We start from the raw sequence: 18,507 nt of genomic DNA on the forward strand, positions 1-18,507 counted from the left end.
AGAGCTGTAGAATAAGATCATTGTTCTGTGTATATCTGCATCCATAACAGAGTGTTCATATCACTCCAGACATTTCCACAGGAATCCTAATCATAACAGAACTAGAAAAAGTTTCCCACTACTGTCTGGACACTTCTGTGTTGTTAATAACTGACAATGATCTAAAGCCAATCAAGTAGCCTCTTTTGCATTAATGAGGGCAGGTTTGAGCTGCCTCTGCTGTCTCAAAGGTGACTTGATTTTCCACCACCTTTGTGATGTTGAAAAAGTGGCTGGGAACAGCTTGTGTCACCTCCTGTGCTGTGGTGCTGCCCCAGGAGTGGCCTGAGAGCACTCTGGGGACATCGATGCTTGCTTTGGGAGGACTAACACTGCTCTTTTTATTTTCAAACAGAGGGAATTCCCAAAGTTCTTCACATTCCGTGCCCGGGATAAGGTGAGTTGGATATTTATAATACTGTTCTCCAAGTGTTGGCTTTATCCTTTCATGCAGTGATTACTACTGAGAATCAGGACAAAACCTTCTGGTTTCTGTGGAAAAGGGTTTTTTTTTGAGGGGAGTGAGCTTGAGAATTTGCTGTCCTGTAATTTGTATTATGCTCTCAGCATTTCAGCAATTTCACAGCTCCCAGTGTCTGCATGTGGTAGAAAAGTCTGGGTTGGATCTGTTTGAATTTTTAGAGTTTGAATTAAATATGCAGTTTCATAATGGGTGCTGTTGAGTTCTTGCCCCGAGTGTTTCACCTTTCCAATGCTCTCTTCCCCACCCTCCCCTGTGTCCGTGGCGCTGCAGTTCGAGGAGGACCGGATTTACCGGCACCTGGAGCCGGCCCTGGCCTTCCAGCTGGAGCTGAACCGCATGAGGAACTTCGACCTCACGGCCATCCCCTGTGCCAACCACAAAATGCATCTCTACCTGGGGGCAGCCAAGGTGGAGGTGGGCACAGAGGTGACAGACTACAGGTTCTTCGTCAGGGCCATCATAAGGCACTCGGACCTGGTGACCAAGGTGAGTTTGTCCCTTTCCAAGGCAGTGAGTGAAACCCAGCGTCATCCTAGGGATCTGCAGGGTCCAAAACTGAGCATTCCCCGTGTGGAGGGCTGGGGGTTGTGCCCTCTCCTTGCTGGTGCTGCTCTGCAGAGCCATCCCTTTGAAGTCCTGGTATTCCTGTGCTCCAGGGAGATTTTTCAGGGGCCCAGGAGGAGAATCATAAATCCTTAGATTTAGAGGCAGCAGTGGCTTGCCGTGTTTGGTTTCAGATTTACTCTGAGCTGGAGGCAGCCAGGTGTAGGATCCAGGCACTGGGAGCACCGTGCTGGGGATGGATCTGCTCCAGGGCCGTGCATCCAGCGGCACCCAAGGGTTCTGTTCTCTCCATCAGATCCTTGTGCAGTTTTCCAAACCTCGCGTTCTCGGGTGATGGTTTGTGAGTACAAAGTCAGTGATTTGTTGGCAATCTCTGGCAGGAAGCCTCCTTTGAGTACCTGCAGAATGAGGGAGAGCGTTTGCTGCTGGAGGCCATGGATGAGCTGGAGGTGGCCTTCAACAACACCAACGTGCGCACGGACTGCAACCACATCTTCCTCAACTTCGTGCCCACCGTCATCATGGACCCCTCCAAGGTGGGAGCTCCTGCCCAGCTCAGGGCTGGTTGTATTTCCAGGGCTTTGCTTGTCAGAACTGAATGGCCTTTTGTTCATAGGATCACACAATCGTGGAATGGTTTGGGGTGGAAGGACCCTTAAAACTCATCCTATTCCAACCCTGACGCCTTCCACTGTCCCAGGTTGCTCCAAGCCCCATCCAGCCTGGCCTTTAACACTTCCAGGGAAGGAGCAGCCTTTTCCAGGGCCTCCCCACCCTCACAGTCAGGAATTTCTTCCCAGTATCCCATCCAACCCTGCCCTCTGGCAGTCTAAAGCTGTTTGGTTGTGCAGCTCAGCTCCTCTGTGTGAACTGAGGGGCAATTATTAGAAATATGTTTTGTGTTTGAAACTAAACCTGTTTTTTCATTGTGTGTTTGAGGTAAATAGTTTTAATAAGGAAGCAGATGTTAATGCTCTTCTGTTTTTTACAAAAGTTCAGATTCCATCCAAATAAAACATGAGATAAATTGTGAGCTTAAAAAGAATTTGTAAATTGAGTTACAAAAGTGCCTGATTTTCAGTCTCTGATACAAAACCACAGAGATGAATGTTCTAAATAAATGAATGTTAAACTTGGTAGATGGACAAATGAAAGTGTTCAGGCATAAAGGATGTTTGTGGTTAGCAGAATCACCACAAAGCAAGTCCCAAGTCCAGGCTGAATTTAGCTGGAAATCAGCATTCAGTTCATGGGTACCCAAAGATGAGAGCTGACCTTTCCTGAAGAGAACAGCTGAAAGTTTAAAAAGATGAATTGGGTATCAAAATAACTCTCTCTTGCTGGCTGACTTTTAAATCATGATTAAAAATTGGTGGCTTAAATCCCTTTTGAATGAGCCTTTCCCGGCGTGTCCAGAGCCGTTGGTTCCCAGGAAGTTCAGAAGAAGCTGGAATATTCAACCCTGGAAGTTGGGCTGCCCTCAGATACAAACCATGACTTTTCCTTGAGCTGCTGTGCAAAAGAGACTCTTTTTGGGGAAAAATGTTTAACCCAGCCTATAAATTGCCTTCTTTTAATATGCACTTTGCCCAGGGTGGTATTTTATAAAGTTTAATAGAAGAGCAGAAGGCCCAGCTCCAAGTGGTAATTGCTTTGTTGATTTAAAGCTCCGTGCAGGCAGTGAAATGTGATTATTGTGCGTACGAGGCCTGCAGAGTTGCTTGCCAAGGATTTGGCTTGTCTGGACTCTGTAGTTCCCAGGTGTGATGCCTGTGCAGGGGAGACAGAGCTCCCTGGGCTGGGCTGTGGTGCTTGGGCTGGATGATCTTCAAGGTCTTTTCCAACTTCCCAATTCTGTGGTTCTGTGTGCCATGAGGAAACAGGGATGTGAATCCAGCGCTGTCCCGCTACATCAGTAGTCCCCAGGTGGAGTTCCTGCCTGTGTCAAGGCTTAGGATGAGGAGGGGAAGGTCACCAAGGTCCTGTAACAGCACTGGCACGTGCTGATGTGTGGTGATCCTTCATCCCCTTGGAGCAGTGGGGTGGGAGGCACATGGTGATGGATCCAGAAGAAATCCCGGAATGGTTTGGGTTGGAAGGGCCCTTAAAGCCCGTCTCACTGCACCCCTGGCACGGGCAGGGCCACCTCCCACGGCCCAGGAGTGCTGAGGAAGGCTTTTCCCTGCTCCAGATCGAGGAGTCGGTGCGCTCCATGGTGATGCGCTACGGGAGCCGCCTCTGGAAGCTGCGCGTCCTCCAGGCCGAGCTGAAGATCAACATCCGCCTGACGCCCACGGGGAAGGCAATTCCCATCCGCCTCTTCCTCACCAACGAGTCGGGATACTACCTGGACATCAGCCTGTACAAGGAGGTGACGGACTCCAGAACGGGACAGGTACGTCCCTGCGGGGCCGCGGCTGGGCGGGAGCGTTGGGAAGGGGACGCGTGACACCTGGGGAGCTCTTGTGTGGGATGTGGTGCTTGCAGGTAACCACAGACTGCTTTGGGTTGGAAGGCACCTTAAAGCTCATCCCATTCCAAACCCCTGCCATGGGCATGGACACCTTCCACTAGACCAGGTAGCTTTGAGCCCCTAGATATGCTTTAAAATGTAACACAGAATTGCCATTCGACTTAGGCAAAGGAAGGAGAGGGGGAAAATAAACTTGCAGCAGCAAATGTGATCAGTTAAGTCAGTCGAGTTTTCTGGTTGTTTTGTACACGCCCTCAATCGTTTGGGCAGCTGGTTTCCCAAAGAGTTTCCCTCAGAGTGCTCAGAAAAGTACTAGAAGAGGAATCACTGCTGATGCTCATCTTCTAGGTTGTAATAAAAAATATTATTAATTATACATTTTCCTGAGTAGATAGAAGAAAATCTGTGAACGTGTCCTTTAAATTCTGAAGATCTAAGGAACGACCTGGGTAGGATGATGTGAAATTATGGAATCAGTTTTATATCCCTTTTATGAAGTGTAATGGACTCTTTTGTAATGGTTGTGGCTGTTGTGGTATTTCTGTTTTCCATGGTGCAGAAACAGCGTGGTTAACTGAAATACCCACATATGCTAAAATCCATGGAGCATGGGATGCATGGGAAATATTTAAATAGAGAAATGTTTACATCTCCCTCTGTAATCATCTCTCTGCCAGGCAGGAGAAGCAGCAGAATAAATCACTTGGGCACTGTGAATGTAGAACACAAAGTGCTGAGTCACCTTTCTCCCCCTTTTTCCATTTAATTTTTCCAGCAAGCTGCTGGCCGTGGAGTCCATCCAGCTCTGAGATCCCAGCACAGATAGTGTCAGTGTGTTTTACCTCACTCCTGCCTTTGAGGGGAGATGAGGGAAGAAAAGAACATTTTAATAATCTCTAGCAGCTCAGCTTAACCCTTGAGTTGGGTCAGTCACTTGTGAAGGTCACAAGTGAACTCTCAGCTGATGAGCTTCATTATTTAAAGCTTGGGGAATGGGCTCATGTGGGAGTGTGTGGCTTTAACAACTTTTCCAGTATTAAATTTGATTTGTTTTCCAGAATATTAAAGCAGGTTCTAGTAAAAAAAAAACCCTGATATTTTTAGGAACCTTCCCCTCATGATGGAGGTTTATAGGGTGAGTTCAGATCTGTGGATTTTTTCCTTGTGTTTTCAGAGGGCTCTTTTAAACTTAGAGAAGTCTTTTTTAAAAATTCAAATATTACTGATGTGCTGGGTACTTTCATGACTTCTGAAGAGTGGGAAGGTGGCTTCATGGTGAGAGAAAGACCCTGATTTCTTGTTTCTCAGTAGTGATGAGTGGTGATGCTCAGCACAGACTTCTCCAGTTCCCTACAGAGCTGTTGTGGAGCTTTCCAGAGATTTAAGGAGCATTTGCAAATCCTGACAGATCCCAAGACAGGCATTGTCACAAACGCTCATTACCCTGAACAAATGCTTCTCCCATTAAAGAAGCTGCCTCCCCAATTAATGTTTGTGCAGACTGAAGAGAGCATAAACTGCCGATTTGATCTAAAATTAAAAATCAGCTTTACTGAATTTTTTGTAATTCTTCAATTAATTTCTCTGCAATTAGATAAATTCTGTTAAACACATCCTAATCATGTCCCTCCTGCCAGGTGTGTCCCTGTGAAGCAGCATTGGGGCCATTTAAGGTGTTTTTATCCCTTTTTTTATCTCCTCCCATTTCTCTGTTGAAAAGCTTCCCTTCCAAATCCTGCCTGCCCGGAATATATAGTGTCGTGAAGCACAGCAGTTGATAATTCATGTTGCTACTCTGGGAAAATCTTTTAAACTTACAATATCAAAACTTCAAGCCCAATGACATATGCAAGTCTTGACCCGGCTGGCGGGCGCAGCCGCGGATCCCGCTCCATAAATAACGGAGTTCTCCCGGCTGCTCCCAGCTCTCGCCATCCGTCGGCACAGACACGGTGTCAGGGCAGCTGCTGGGGAGCAGGAGCTCCTCTCAGGCCTGGCTTTGTGCTGGGGATGTGCTCTGTGCTCCGAAAGGGGTGGGGCAGTGGCGCTCCTGAGGTGTCTCCAAAGGGCAGCGATGCGCGGTGGAGCAGGGGGTGCCAGGCTGTGCCAGCACGAGCAGCCTTGCAGAGGACAGGGACAATCAGCCTGGAGTAGCCTGGAGATTTTTGGTAAGAGCTGGCTCAGCTGGGTGTACAGAACCTGTGGATTAAGCAGGGTTTGGCTGTGGTTTGTCCTGCAGATCATGTTCCAGGCATATGGAGATAAGCAGGGACCACTCCACGGGATGCTGATCAACACTCCCTACGTGACCAAAGACCTGCTGCAGTCCAAGAGGTTCCAGGCACAGACTTTGGGGACGTCATATGTCTATGACATTCCTGAGATGTTCAGGCAGGTGAGTATTCTTTGGGCTCTTCTTGTTGCTCTTCCCTTTGCCATCCTGATTGTCAGGGGAACCAGGGGTGTGGAGTGGCTGCCAGGGGTCCCCAGGGACCATCAGCTATGGATTGAATCTACTTGGAATGAAATTAGGATAAACTGCTGCTGGAGTTCCATTAATGAGTCAAACAGTAGAAGCTGAAGGATAAACCATCTCCTCTTTCTTGCTGCCATTTCTTTGTTTTCCCACCTTGCCATCTGCCCTTCCTAGATGGTGTTTCTGGTTTGCTGCTTCTATCCTGAACTATCTCATTCAAATTTCACTTTGGGGGAACCTGTTCCATGATTCAAATCCCAAAGCAGGTGATACCCCCAGAGGGACGTTTCAGGGTGTCCTGCTGGGAACACCAAGCTGGGAATAATCCCAAATTCTGTTGGCAGTGCCACGCTGGAGTGGATTGAATATAAATATTTGCGGGTGACGTTCTTAAGGAGGGTTTCTCTTGCCATCCCCAGTCTTTGATCAAGCTGTGGAATTCCATGAACGACCACGCGTTCCTGCCGCCGGCGCCGCTGCCCTCGGACATCCTGACCTACACGGAGCTGGTGCTGGATGACCAGGGCCAGCTCGTGCAGATGAACAGGCTGCCAGGAGGAAATGAGGCAAGTGCCACTTCCTTTCGTGCTGCTTCTCCCTCTGTGCCCCAAAAGGCCTTGTGCTTTGGGCTGGGTGTGACAATTGTAATGAAAATTTACCAGCCAGGCACAAAATCTATTCATTCAGCCTTTCACAGATGAAATCTCACTCTTGAAAATGAGATTTTTGTTTCATTAAAAATTAATGCATTCCCTACAATGGGTATTTTAACTTCCATAGTAAATGATGATTCCATTTCAAACCTGTGCCTATGCTGGGCTTCCTTTATAATTAAAAAATGCTCATTCAGCTGTTCCAGGTAACTGGGGTTTGTGTTTGAGCAAAATGTGTTTTACAAGACTAAATATAAATATTTTCATTTGCTAAAAAAAAAACAACTGCAGAAAAATGTATTTTATGCTTCCATTCCATCCTCCCTACACAGTTTGTATCAAGGTGTGTGGAACCTCCCACTCTAGAGCAGGATTTACTCAAGAGTTACAACAAGCTCATGCTGGGCATGACAGAGTCACTCCTGGAGCTCGAGCAGGAGGAGGCTTTGCTGTTGTGGTGGGTTTAGGTGAGGGGGTCTTCCCATTAGGAAGGCAAAAATTGCACCTTTGGAATGACTGCAGAGTAAAGAGAACCACTAGAAGGATGTGGTGGTTATTTTTGTGGGAATTAGTAAGTGAATGTTCTAAAGTAATTTGGAATTTGAACAGTTCTAAGTGATGGTATCGTTTATTTTTTGTCTTGGTGTAATTGAGCCATATTTTCCTAAATACACAGCTTCAGGTTTGCAAAGGCTCTGTTCAAAGCCATCAGGGTAGCGATGCAAGGAAACAGTTTTCCTCACCATTTCCTGCATGGATCTCGTCAGGGGGAAGCTTTGGAGTAGGATTTTTGCAAATGGCCCCTGATGGCAGCTGTGGGGTCGCTGCGGCCTTGTCTTCTGCTGGACTTGAGGAGAAATGTTTGAACTGGTCTAATTAAAGGCGGAATGAGCTATTCCCTGCACTCCCAGTGCACGCTGAGGCTGCTGGGGAGCCTTGTGCCATCATCTTTCTCTCTTTCCCCGCTCTCATTCAGCGTTTGAGTGGATGGTGGCTGGGGAAATAGCAAAGTCCCTCAGGGACGTCGCTCTGTTCTTGCTGAAATTACAAGCACAGAGCTGCCTGGGCATGAACATGTAGTGTTTACTCTGCCAGTATGAATACAAATAGTCTTATTATAAGAGATTCTGTACCCAAAGACCACCAAAAAAAAATTAGGAGATTTTTTTTTTTAACCCTTGGTAGACCTTGTTGTGTTCAGTCTGTAAAGAAATTACATGGCTGTTGTGGTGTATGGAGTGTTGGTATTTAAATTAATCTGATCTGATGTGATCTATCAAATGCCTTTTGCCCAAAGGGGTTGGGGAGGTTGTGGGGTCGCCATCCCTGGAAGTGTCCCAGGCCAGGCTGGATGGGCTTGGAGCAGCCTGGGATAGTGGAAGGTGTCCCTGCCCATGGCAGGGGTGGCACTGGATGGGCTCTGAGCTCCCTCCAACTCCACAGTGGAGTCTGTGCCCCAGAGATCCAGAGCTGGTTCCAGTGAGCTGACTGACAGGTGAAATAGGAACTTCTCAGGTAAATGTGAGATTTTTATTATTATTTTTATTTCTGGCCAGCAAAAGGTGCTGGTTCTCTGAATTCAAAGTAGAGATTGTCCATTGTGTTTTTAGTGAAGAGGAGATACCTGTTGGGAATTGATGTCTGTGGTAAATGTTGCTGTTGTTGTTGGGTACATTTAGGTTCCTGTTCTCCATGTTCTGGATCAGAGGCTCAGAGCCATTCCCACACTTCCAGTGGGAGCCCCACCCTGGGGATCAGCTGCTCAGAGCCAGAGCTTGGCCTTCCTGACAGCGACATTTCCTCTGTGAGAAGGGGTCAGGACACTCCTGCCTTTACAGCTGAGCTGAGCGCCCTGAGTGATGGGAGGAATTGAGAAACCAGCATAAAATCCAGGGGATTTGTGGGCAGCGTGTTCAGCCAGAACTGCAGTCCCTGCTCTGGCATGGGGCAGGCCAGGAGCTCCAGGCTGGGGTTCTCCCTGTCCTCACAGAGTTTGCAAGAGCATTTTGGGCAAAAATCTGTCTGTGCTTTGAGGAAAATCTTGGTGTCTCAAGGCTTTTTCCCAGCCCAAGCAGTTTTTCTCAGAAGCTCATGACCACTCCCCATGCCCACCACGCCATTGCAGTAATTAGCTCTTTGCTGTGGTCCCAACAAAGAAGCCAAGGAATTAATGGACTGTGAAAATACAAGTTGCTCCTTATTCCTAGACTGCTCTGGCTGCTCCAGAGCAGAGGGTCCCAGTCCTTGTGCTGCTGGCTGTGCCCTGCCCTTGGGGCACAGCACCACCATGAACGGGGCCTTCTCCCAGCCTCTGACCATCCAGAGGACACCTCTTTTTCCACTTTGTCACAGAATCCCAGACTGGTTTGGGTTGGAAGGACCTTAAACCTCATCCTGTTCCACCCCTGCTGGGGAAATCTCTGAAAGAGTGAGGAATTGGGTGGGCACAGAGCAGTTCAGGAGTGTATCCTCCACTGTTTAAATCACCATGCTGGAGACAAGACCTGGAGCACAGTGACACCCCCGTCAAAGCCCAGGGCTTTGTTCCCAAGATTAGCATATTAGCAGAAATCTCAGTGTGAAAAGGTAATTCCCTCAGCCCCTGGCAGAACTCAATATTCCTTGTCAGTCCTGAGCCAGGCATTTGGATGCTTTTCTATAGCACTTTATGTATTTTGACTACAATTTCCCCTGATCCTCTGGCACCAGGAAAGCACCAGCTGCTGATAAGACCCAACTAATCTTCAAGGACAAGGAGAAAGTGATGTAAGGAGGGCCTGCAGCAACACCCCACATCCCCCTTCATCCCTCTCTGCCCATGGAAAATGTGTCATTTTCCCCACTGGCACTAGATGTCACAGTTTTTCCTCCTCAGTAGCACGAGGATCAGAGATAATCCACAATCACCGCTGTTAGCTGGAGCTTTGGCTGCAGCACCTTTCCTGGGTAGCTGGGAAGGTTTGGCCAGGGGAAATTCAGGATGGCAGAGGGCTCCTGGAATGCTGCTCTGGTGGCTTTCTGGATTGCCAGAGGCGGAAAGGTGTAGCTAATGCATTTTATACAAGCACAGCTTAATCGTTGAGCTGCATGTTCTGCTTTGTCACCCCCTGTTCCTGCATTTTATGGCAGGCACGGGGAATTAAAACAGCGGAGAGAGCTGCAGATTTCTTGGAGGGTTTTAAAATCCCTAAATCCAAGCCTTCCAGGAACAGAGATGGAAGTGGTGGCACAGTTTTATTCTCTCCTCTCACAGAGATGTTTGAACAGGTGTCTGTGAATCACACAGATACCGTGGACAGGAATGTTTTTGCCCACAGGAAAGCTCCTGATGAGGGTTGTCTCTTGCCCTCTGTAATGTATCTTTATCCATCTGTAACTTCAGGAGGAATTTCTCCATGGAAAGGGTGGTCAGGCACTGGAAGGGAGGTGCTGGAGCTTCCATCCCTGGAGGAGTCCAAGGAATGACTGGATGTAGCACTCTGGTCTGGGTGACAGGGTGGGGATGGGTGACAGGTTGGACTCGATGATCTTGGAGGTCTTTTCCAGCCTGGATGGTTCTGGGATTCTGTGACACCTTTCCCTGAGTCACATCTCATCCTGGAGCTGTTCCTGCCATCACTCAGATCGTGCCAGCGTGCTTGGCTGGGCTGCCACCACCACGCTTGGATTGCTGAGGGACACCTTTTCCAGAGCCAAGAAGGAATCCTGAGTTTTGGCACTCCGGCCTTGTGGAGGCATGGAGCTGGAATGCCTCTGGCAACCTGTGTGCACTCTGCCCTTTTCCTGGGAGCTGGTTCATGCTCCAGATAAAAATTGGAAAGCTCTGCACAATTTAAGTGCAGGGAGTTGCTCTTTTAGATCTGAAGTTCCAGGCAACACTTTCAATTGATGAAATGCCAAAATTGCTGCATCTGCACCAGGTGAATGCCCACGTTCAGCTTTCCAAATTTGGATGTAAATGGATAAAATGAAGCTCGGCCTCCAGTCCCCAGCTCAGCGCTGTCCTGTACTGAGGGAAGTAGAATAAACCAGCACTGATCTCTTCCCTCTGGTGCCCAGTGACAGGACCTGAGGGAACAGCTGGAGCTGTGCCAGGGAAGGTTTAGGTTGGGTGTCAGGAAAGGTTCTTCCCCCAGGGGGTCGTGGAGCACTGAACAAGCTCCTCAGGGAATGGTCAAGGCTGCCAGAGCTCTGGGAGCATTTGTACAGCGCTCTCAGGGATGCACAAGGTGGGATTGTGGGGGTGTTGTGAGTTGGACTGGACGATCCCTTCCAGCTCTGGATATTCTGTGGTTCTGTTGGCTGTGCTTCTCCAGGAATTACAGACCTGCCAGAAAGAGCTTGAAAAGCTCCCTGTCCCTGGCACCAGCTGGCACTGGCACTGGCTCCCCTCTGCTCGGAGCCTGCAGGGAGGGAGCCTGGGGTCGGCTCCTTCCCCGTTCCCCTCAGTGCCTGTTGTCAACAGCTCGGGCTGCCACCAGCAGTCAATTTGGAACTGCATCAGTGTGTGTATTACTGTTCCCATCGATAGTGCAATTAATGTTGAAGTCAATTTTGGTGTTAATTTTAGGCCATGATTAGTGTTGACACTGGGTGTCAAACGAGCAGCGTTTACGAGCGCCGGGGAAGCGCCGTTCGTTAGCGCGCCCGTTTTACTGGCTCTTAATGCTTCCATTAAGGCCAAGATGGAGTGGGAGAAGGTGTGTGTAAAATTATACATCTGAAACTTGGGTGTCATCTCCGTGTGTGTCGTGCAATTCTGCGGGGCTGGGGCTGTTCAGGGAGCAAATGACAGCTGAGCACTGAATCCTAATCACAGTTTGGAGCATCAGAAATAATGATCACTTCTGATCGGGCCTTGTGAATAATTCATCCCCTTTGATTTTCACGTGCTGCCCACTGATACTTTTCAAACCAAATGTGTTCCTACAGGAGAATAATGGTCCCACTTCTTATGGAAATACCGGGGCACAAATCATTTTGTCAACATAAAAACAGTTAAATAAGACGGTTCCTGCTTTTATTTTTTCCTCCACCTCTTCTTCACACCTGGGTGTGCTGGGAATGGAACTGTGGCAGGAGCAGCACTTCCAAACTGTGCTGCCTCTTCAAAAGAGCCTGTTCCAAAGCCAGGGCTGCTCACCATCACCTGCTATTGCCTGCCAGTGCTCTTAGGTGATTAGCTCAGCCTGGCTAATTAACCTGGGAACTCTCCAGTTTTTGGAGTGCTGCCGTTAACTTAAAAATCTCATTATTCCTTTTTTTTTTTTTTCTGGAATAGAAAGCCATTCTCCACTGCCCATAAATCTCATCTGAATCTAGCAAATTCATAGCAAAAAATATTCCTTACTTGTGCAGATCCCCATGGCTTTTATTACCGGATAAATGGCACAAAACATGGAAAGAATTGAGGAGGCAAAAGACACCCGAGTTAATAGTGGTGCACTTTTAATTCTTCTTTTCCTTAACTGTAGAGGGTTGCTCCATATTTCTCAACTGTAAACTGTTCTCAGGAGCTTGTGCCCTGGCTAGCTTGTTTTCTGTTGTACTGATGAGCACTGGCAAAAGGGACTTTACTGGTGTAGAGGACACGCTATCTTGGGTTAGGAAATTATTCCAACACTTCTTTTACAGTCTGAATTTCCTAAATAAGAAGTGCCTTAAATTGGCCTGTTTCCTGTGCTGTCAAAAATCATCAAGCTGCTGAAAGTGAGGAAAATCTCTTACATCCTGGTGGGTGGGATGGACTGTGGGACCAGCCCTGGTCCATCACTGGTCCCTCAGCCCTGGCTGATGGGATCAGTGTGGTTGTAAGGAAACAGCTTTCAGGGATTTTTTCTCCCTTCTTTGAATCTGCTGCAGCATGTCTCTGTTCCAAACCCTGCAGATGGATGCTGAGGTGGAACTGTAAGTCTGCAAATACTCAGAGGCAAACAGATTATTCCCTTTCGACTTGTCAGAGTAGGAGTGGAGGAATCCAAGGAGAAGGTGAACTGAAACACTCTGTTAACTTGCAATCTCAGCTCTTGGAAGGAGAGGTGTAAGGAAGGATCTGCCAGTAGCTGGCTGTAATATTTTTGGATTGCTGCCTGCTTTACTTCCAATGACCCTTTGATTAATTCCTCTGCCTCTTTATTTTTTTTAATGAGCCTATTATGGCATATCTTATTGCAGATGCTGATTGGATCTGGGCTGTGTATTGTGCCATTTGGATGTGGATTAAATGGCACAGATCTATCTGCTGCCTCTCCCCCTCCCGCTTTAGTTCATCATGCTCAGAATTCCGAGGCTCCACAATGAGAGTCTCAGCCCTGCTGATTGCAGAGGATGTGCAATCGGCTTGAGGAATGTGTACTCAGAGCTTATGATCCTTGGGCAAGCGGGGACTGGGTGATGCATGTGGCTTTCAAGGGACGCTGCTGTTCCCATCTGTTAATGGCATTTCGAGCTGGCCCCGGCTCCCTGAGGGATGGGGCAGGCAGGGGAGGGATGCTGCTGATCCCCCAGGAGAGATCATCCCGTGATTTTTGGAAAAGAAAAATACGCAGCAAAAAAAAGCGTTGCTTACCCGGGCAGGTTTGGGATGGAGCCGCTGTAAAACTGGGGAAGGAAAAAGGGAAGAGAGGAAGAAACGAAAGGAAGGACAGGGGGAAAATTTGAGGTAGCAATGGGATAAAAAGGTGGTTCAAATGAGGGTGTGGGGTGTGCAGGGAAGGCTGAGCAGGTGGGCAGGAATCGTGTGCAGCAGCACATCCCACCTCACCCTGGGAGCACAGGGATACACAGCTCCCTGCGAGAGGGATGTGGGCAGGACGTGTTGGACCTGTGATAAACCCCTGAGCAGGGAGAGGGAAACCAGTGTGAGCGTCCTGGTGGGATGAGAGCAGTGGAGAACGAGCTCCAAGGAACGTGGGAAGGATCAAGTGCTTCCAGCTGTGCTGTTCACTGGCAGAGCACATCAGAGCTGCTGTTATCCAAGTTCCCAAGGAAAATAGGCCAAACCCAAGAGAATCCAAAAGACCCATTTCTTCAAATAAGAGAAACGATGCCTGTGTGCCTCCCTCCTTTCACACCTTGAAGACACAACGTTTATTTCGTGCTGTTCTCTGCTCTTGGACTGCAGATTGGCATGGTGGCCTGGAAGATGACCCTGAAGACGCCGGAGTATCCAGAGGGCCGGGATATCATTGTCATTGGCAATGACATCACCTACAAAATCGGCTCCTTTGGGCCCCAGGAGGATGTGCTGTTCCTCAGGGCGTCCGAGCTGGCGCGGGCTCAGGGCATTCCCCGGATCTACGTGGCTGCCAACAGCGGGGCCAGGATCGGCCTGGCAGAGGAGATCCGACACATGTTCCATGTGGCTTGGGAGGACCCAGACAACCCCTACAAGGTGAGGAACCGGGGGGAACTCAGCAGCAGCCCACAGGAGTCTTATTTTGACACCACCTCTTCTAATAGAGATGAGGGTAAACATTTCTCAGAGCGTCACCTCCAAAGTTCTCCTTGGTATTGGATCTGGAGCGCTGGAAATGTCCGAGGCTAAACTGGATGGGGCTGGGTGCAACCTGGTCCTCTCTAACCCAAATCATTCCATGTTAGGATTTTACCACCTCCCAGGCAGCAGATTGGCATCCAGATGGAATCAGTGCTAAATATTGCACCATTCCCAGCTTTCACTGGCCCCAGCTGCAGCATTGAGAGAATGGCTTTATCACTCTGTGGGATAAATTCTGTCCCATGAAAGTTTCTTTTCAGAAGGGGTTACAGGGGATCAGGAAGGGACTACAGGTGAGATTAGAGTGAATGAAATGTTTTTCCCCACAGGGGTACAAATACTTGTACCTGACTCCTCAAGACTATAAGAAAGTCAGCGCCCTGAACTCTGTTCACTGTGAACACGTGGAGGAAAATGGAGAGTCCAGGTAGGAATGAAAAACTTCCTGTTCATCCTTGGGTGGTGCCTGGCATGTCCTTGTCCTCAGCTGGGGCATTCCTTAGGGTTGGGGGTGGAGGCATGGAAGAAGGAAGTGAAGAAAATGTGAGAGCCTCTTTGTAATCCTTGTTCTTTTCCTTTTCCCCATAGTCTGCGTTCCCTTCCTTTCTTGCCCTTTTTCTTATAATCAGCCTGCTCCTCACGTCCTGTGGGAATGACAGGACACTTTTCCCAGGCCTTCCTCCCCCTTGGCATTTCCCCTTGCAGTGCTGCTCCTGTGGGAAGGTTCTGTGGTGCTGCAGGATGAACCCTGCACAGCTCCTGCCCAGGCTTTATGCACATTTCTCCTTGGAACCTTAATGATATTTAGTCACTTTTCATTTTCTTTGTAGCAAACTGATTCAGCAAATCACTGGACCTTGTGACTCAAAGGCTGTCTGTATCTCCCTCAGGTACAAGATAACGGATATCATCGGGAAGGAGGAGGGGCTTGGAGTAGAGAACCTCAGAGGATCTGGCATGATTGCTGGAGAATCATCCCTAGCCTATGAGAGTGTTATCACCATCAGCTTGGTAATCCCCCACTGCCTTCTATTCTTCAAATGTATTGTCTGTTTCAGCTGAAAATCCTGTGATGATATCCCAAACATCCATCTGGGATCAGCCTTCTGGCTGATGGAAATGGGCTCCTGTAGGCTTTGAGCAATGCTCCTGGCACCAGCTCCTGGCCTTGTACTTGCTCAGCCTGAAAGTTGCCGCTTCTCTTTTGTTGTTTTTATTTTTTAAAGAAAATAAAATACACTTACGTTCAGATCCTGTGTTTTACAAAGTAATGGATTCTGGAATTTTCCAGAGAGAGTAGATTTTATGGCCTTGTACTACAAAACCCACCTAGTTTTATCTCAATGTTTGAATCAGTAGGCTGGGGCTGTGTGGAAAGACAGAAATCAATGCCTTTGGTTTGTTTTTTTTCCCCCTTTCTTTTCCCTGTTTTTCCAGGTCACGTGTCGGGCAATTGGGATTGGGGCCTACATCGTGCGGCTGGGCCAGAGAACCATCCAGGTGGAGAACTCCCACATCATCCTCACCGGCTGTGGGGCCCTCAACAAGGTCAGCCCTTGCATTTCAGTCCTCAGAGCTCTCAGAGTGGAGCTGGGGTTTCTCATGGGGTCCTGGAATGGTTTGGGTTGGAAGGATGTTGAAGGAGGAGAAGCAGCTTTTACCAGAGGTTGTGGGCATGGATTAAATACCAGGAGTGGAGAAGGCCAGGCAGTGTCTGCTCCCACCCACTGGGTGCTGTGAGGGGAAACAGGGCTGTTCCCAGTGTCTGGAAGTTCCTGTTCCAAAATACATGGCCCAGAGTCGCCTGAACTTCCAGTCACCCCCAGAATTGTATTGGTTCTGGGGAGCACTGCACCTGAGGAGCTTGGATGCTGATTTTCCAGGCTGGAAATAAGATTTCCTGCTGGAAATCTCGGCTGTGGGGTCAGGAGGAATAACTGGGGCTGTTACAAAGAAAACTTACAGCTTCACTGCTAAAGTGGCTCTTTTTTTTGTCCCACTCCAGAGGCAGATTTTCTGCTGTGCTGCCCCAAGCCCATTAATCCCACAGCCTCCAGCTCCTCGCCTGGTGCAGACACGGCTCCCAGCCCACTCTGCTCCCATCCCTGTCCCTGAGGGCTTTGTTTCCCTGGAGTTGGGGCTGTGTGCTGTGAGTGCCCTTCCCCATCGAGCAGCTTTGTTCTCAGGCACTCTCAGCACCTGGGGTGCCTGTGCTCCATGGCAAGCTGTGTTTCCAGGAGTGCCTGCCTGACAATGGGAGATAAAGGAAAACAGGCTCTTGTTGAATTATTCCCCTGAATAAAGGGGGCTCTGCAGAAAATGAAGCATTGATCCTATCAACTCTAGGCTGCAGCACCCTCAGTTAGATCTCTTACACACATCGCACACACCTGCATCAATGGGAGGAAAAGAGGCATTTGAAGATCCAGCCTTTAAAAAGAAATTGAGTCAGTTTAGTGCTTGCTGGAGTGCAGTGAGTTGCCTGGCTCCAGCTGTCACTTGCTGGGGATCGGGGCCCTGCAGAGTTTCCCAGATGGCAGGACCAGGCTGTTCAGCTCTCCCCCTCTTCCCAGGTTCAATCCACTCCCTGCCCATGGAGTCAATGGTTGTTTTCACAGGACTGGATTAATCTCACTAAATTTTCGGCACTTAAAAATTAAGGATACGGACTGAATTAAGCACCTGACATCTGTCAGCAGGCAGAGGCAGAAGGAGCTCCCATCCTGGGAATTTCAGTGGGCTGAATGTCCCATGTGTCCTTTTCCCTCCTCCCTGCTCTGTTGGGATGTTTGTGTCAGCTCTGAACCTCCACCTGTCTAAAGGTGAGGAGGAACCTGTTGCATCCTATCCAGCTTTCCCAGCAGTGTTTACCTGCCCTTGAGCAGCGGGAGTCCCCACTCACTCCTGGGTGTGTGGGATGTGCCTGCTGCTCCATATCCTCCTCAGCTTCCAGTCCCTGCAGTTCTGCCCAGGCCTTCTTGAAGGGATCCAGCTGCAATTGTGTCCCAGAAGTGTGTTTGATGTAGGGAACTGGTGTCCAGAGCTAGCCTGGAATGTCCGAGCTCAGTCTGGCTCTGGAGGATGTGAAAGAAGCAGTGAATGCTGATCCATTGGCATCCTCCTGCCATGGAATCTGGAGTGACTTCAGACTCACCCTGTGCTCCCTGAAACCTGTTAAACGCTTGTCCCTGGGATTCAGATAGCCAGTTTGAATTTTTTGGGGCCACTTACTCCAAGTGTCCCCTTGCAGGAGTGCAGAGGCTGTGTGGGTGTGGGATACGATGTGTTCCTGCTCGTTCCCAGGAATGAGACTGCAGGAAAGGAAACTGTTGTAGCTGTTCTGCGTGGGGTGAGTCAGGCCTGGTGCTGCTTGGAGCAGGTGGGGAGTCAGGGCTGGCAGGGGCTTCAGGAGAGATGATGGCTGGAGCAAAGATAAATACGCATGAAAACAGCCACCTCTAGCTTTTCCCAGCTATGTGCCAGAGATTTGGGACAATTTTTCCATCGCTGACTTTTCCATACGTGTGTTCCCAGAGGATGCAGGACAAAGCTGGCAATTCTTGTGTCTGCAAACACATCTTCAAAATGTCTCCTCTCCGCCAGCGGAATGTGCAGCACAAAACTGTTTCTGCAGCGATGGAGACAGGTGGGCTTTCAGAGAGCTGGCAGGGTTCTCTGGGAAGTTGTTTAATTTTATTTTTCTCCCTGTGAAATGCTGGATTCTTTCTAATTATAAAGTGAGTGGAGGGGAATGGTGACAAACATTCCGTGCATCCAGAGCCGTTGCTGGTCTTGTTCGTTATCATTATGTCAAAGCAGCCTGAGGGTTTAGGTGTGGAGGGAAAGGTCCAGCTGCCAGAGCCAGAGGGTGACCTCTGCCTCGGATGATGAGCTCAGGGTCGGCGTGGTTTGGAGCTGCAGCTCCTGGTGGGTTCTGTGCTCCTCACGGTGAGGCACGTCCTGGGGAGACAGCTGGGTCAGAGCGTTCTCCAGCCCCGTTCCCTGGCAGGGAATGCTGAGGCTGGGTCAGAGCGTTCTCCAGCCCCGTTCCCTGGGTTCCCTGGCAGGGAATGCTGAGGCTGGGCAGGCTTTCCCCGTCCTCTGCTGGAGCTGCCTTTGTTTGTCCTGGGCAGGAGCCGTGATGCCCCGGCTGGGGCAGTGCCGGTGTGGGGGGCACGGGGGGCACGGGGCCGTGCTTCAGCTGGCCCCCTTTTGTCTCCCCAGTGCGTTTCAGCAGGGGGTGGAGAGGTGGAAATGCCATTTCCTTGCTCTCGGTGAGCATGTGCCGAGCCCGCTGACCCCCCTGCAAATTGAAATAAT

The 18,507-nt window shown here is 49.2% G+C and overlaps 1 protein-coding gene across 6 annotated transcripts in view; it reads left to right on the forward strand.

Annotated features, from left to right (window-relative positions):
* Nucleotides 1–18,507, forward strand: part of ACACA (acetyl-CoA carboxylase alpha) — a 100,603-nt gene that overhangs the window by 52,454 nt on the left and 29,642 nt on the right. For all 6 annotated transcript variants that reach the window (XM_014254957.2, XM_088066038.1, XM_014254956.2 and 3 more), the window contains 10 exons: nt 395–436; nt 794–1,009; nt 1,468–1,623; nt 3,279–3,482; nt 5,800–5,955; nt 6,456–6,602; nt 13,813–14,082; nt 14,517–14,614; nt 15,078–15,198; nt 15,625–15,735. In XM_014254957.2, coding sequence (XP_014110432.2) covers nt 395–436; nt 794–1,009; nt 1,468–1,623; nt 3,279–3,482; nt 5,800–5,955; nt 6,456–6,602; nt 13,813–14,082; nt 14,517–14,614; nt 15,078–15,198; nt 15,625–15,735 — 1,521 coding nt within the window. The remainder of the gene's footprint in view (nt 1–394; nt 437–793; nt 1,010–1,467; nt 1,624–3,278; nt 3,483–5,799; nt 5,956–6,455; nt 6,603–13,812; nt 14,083–14,516; nt 14,615–15,077; nt 15,199–15,624; nt 15,736–18,507) is intronic.

This window comes from Pseudopodoces humilis, chromosome 23 (assembly GCF_049639895.1).
Source record: "Pseudopodoces humilis isolate 2021_Gansu_Grassland_sample_001 chromosome 23, ASM4963989v1, whole genome shotgun sequence".
NCBI classification, from domain to species: Eukaryota; Metazoa; Chordata; class Aves; order Passeriformes; family Paridae; genus Pseudopodoces; species Pseudopodoces humilis.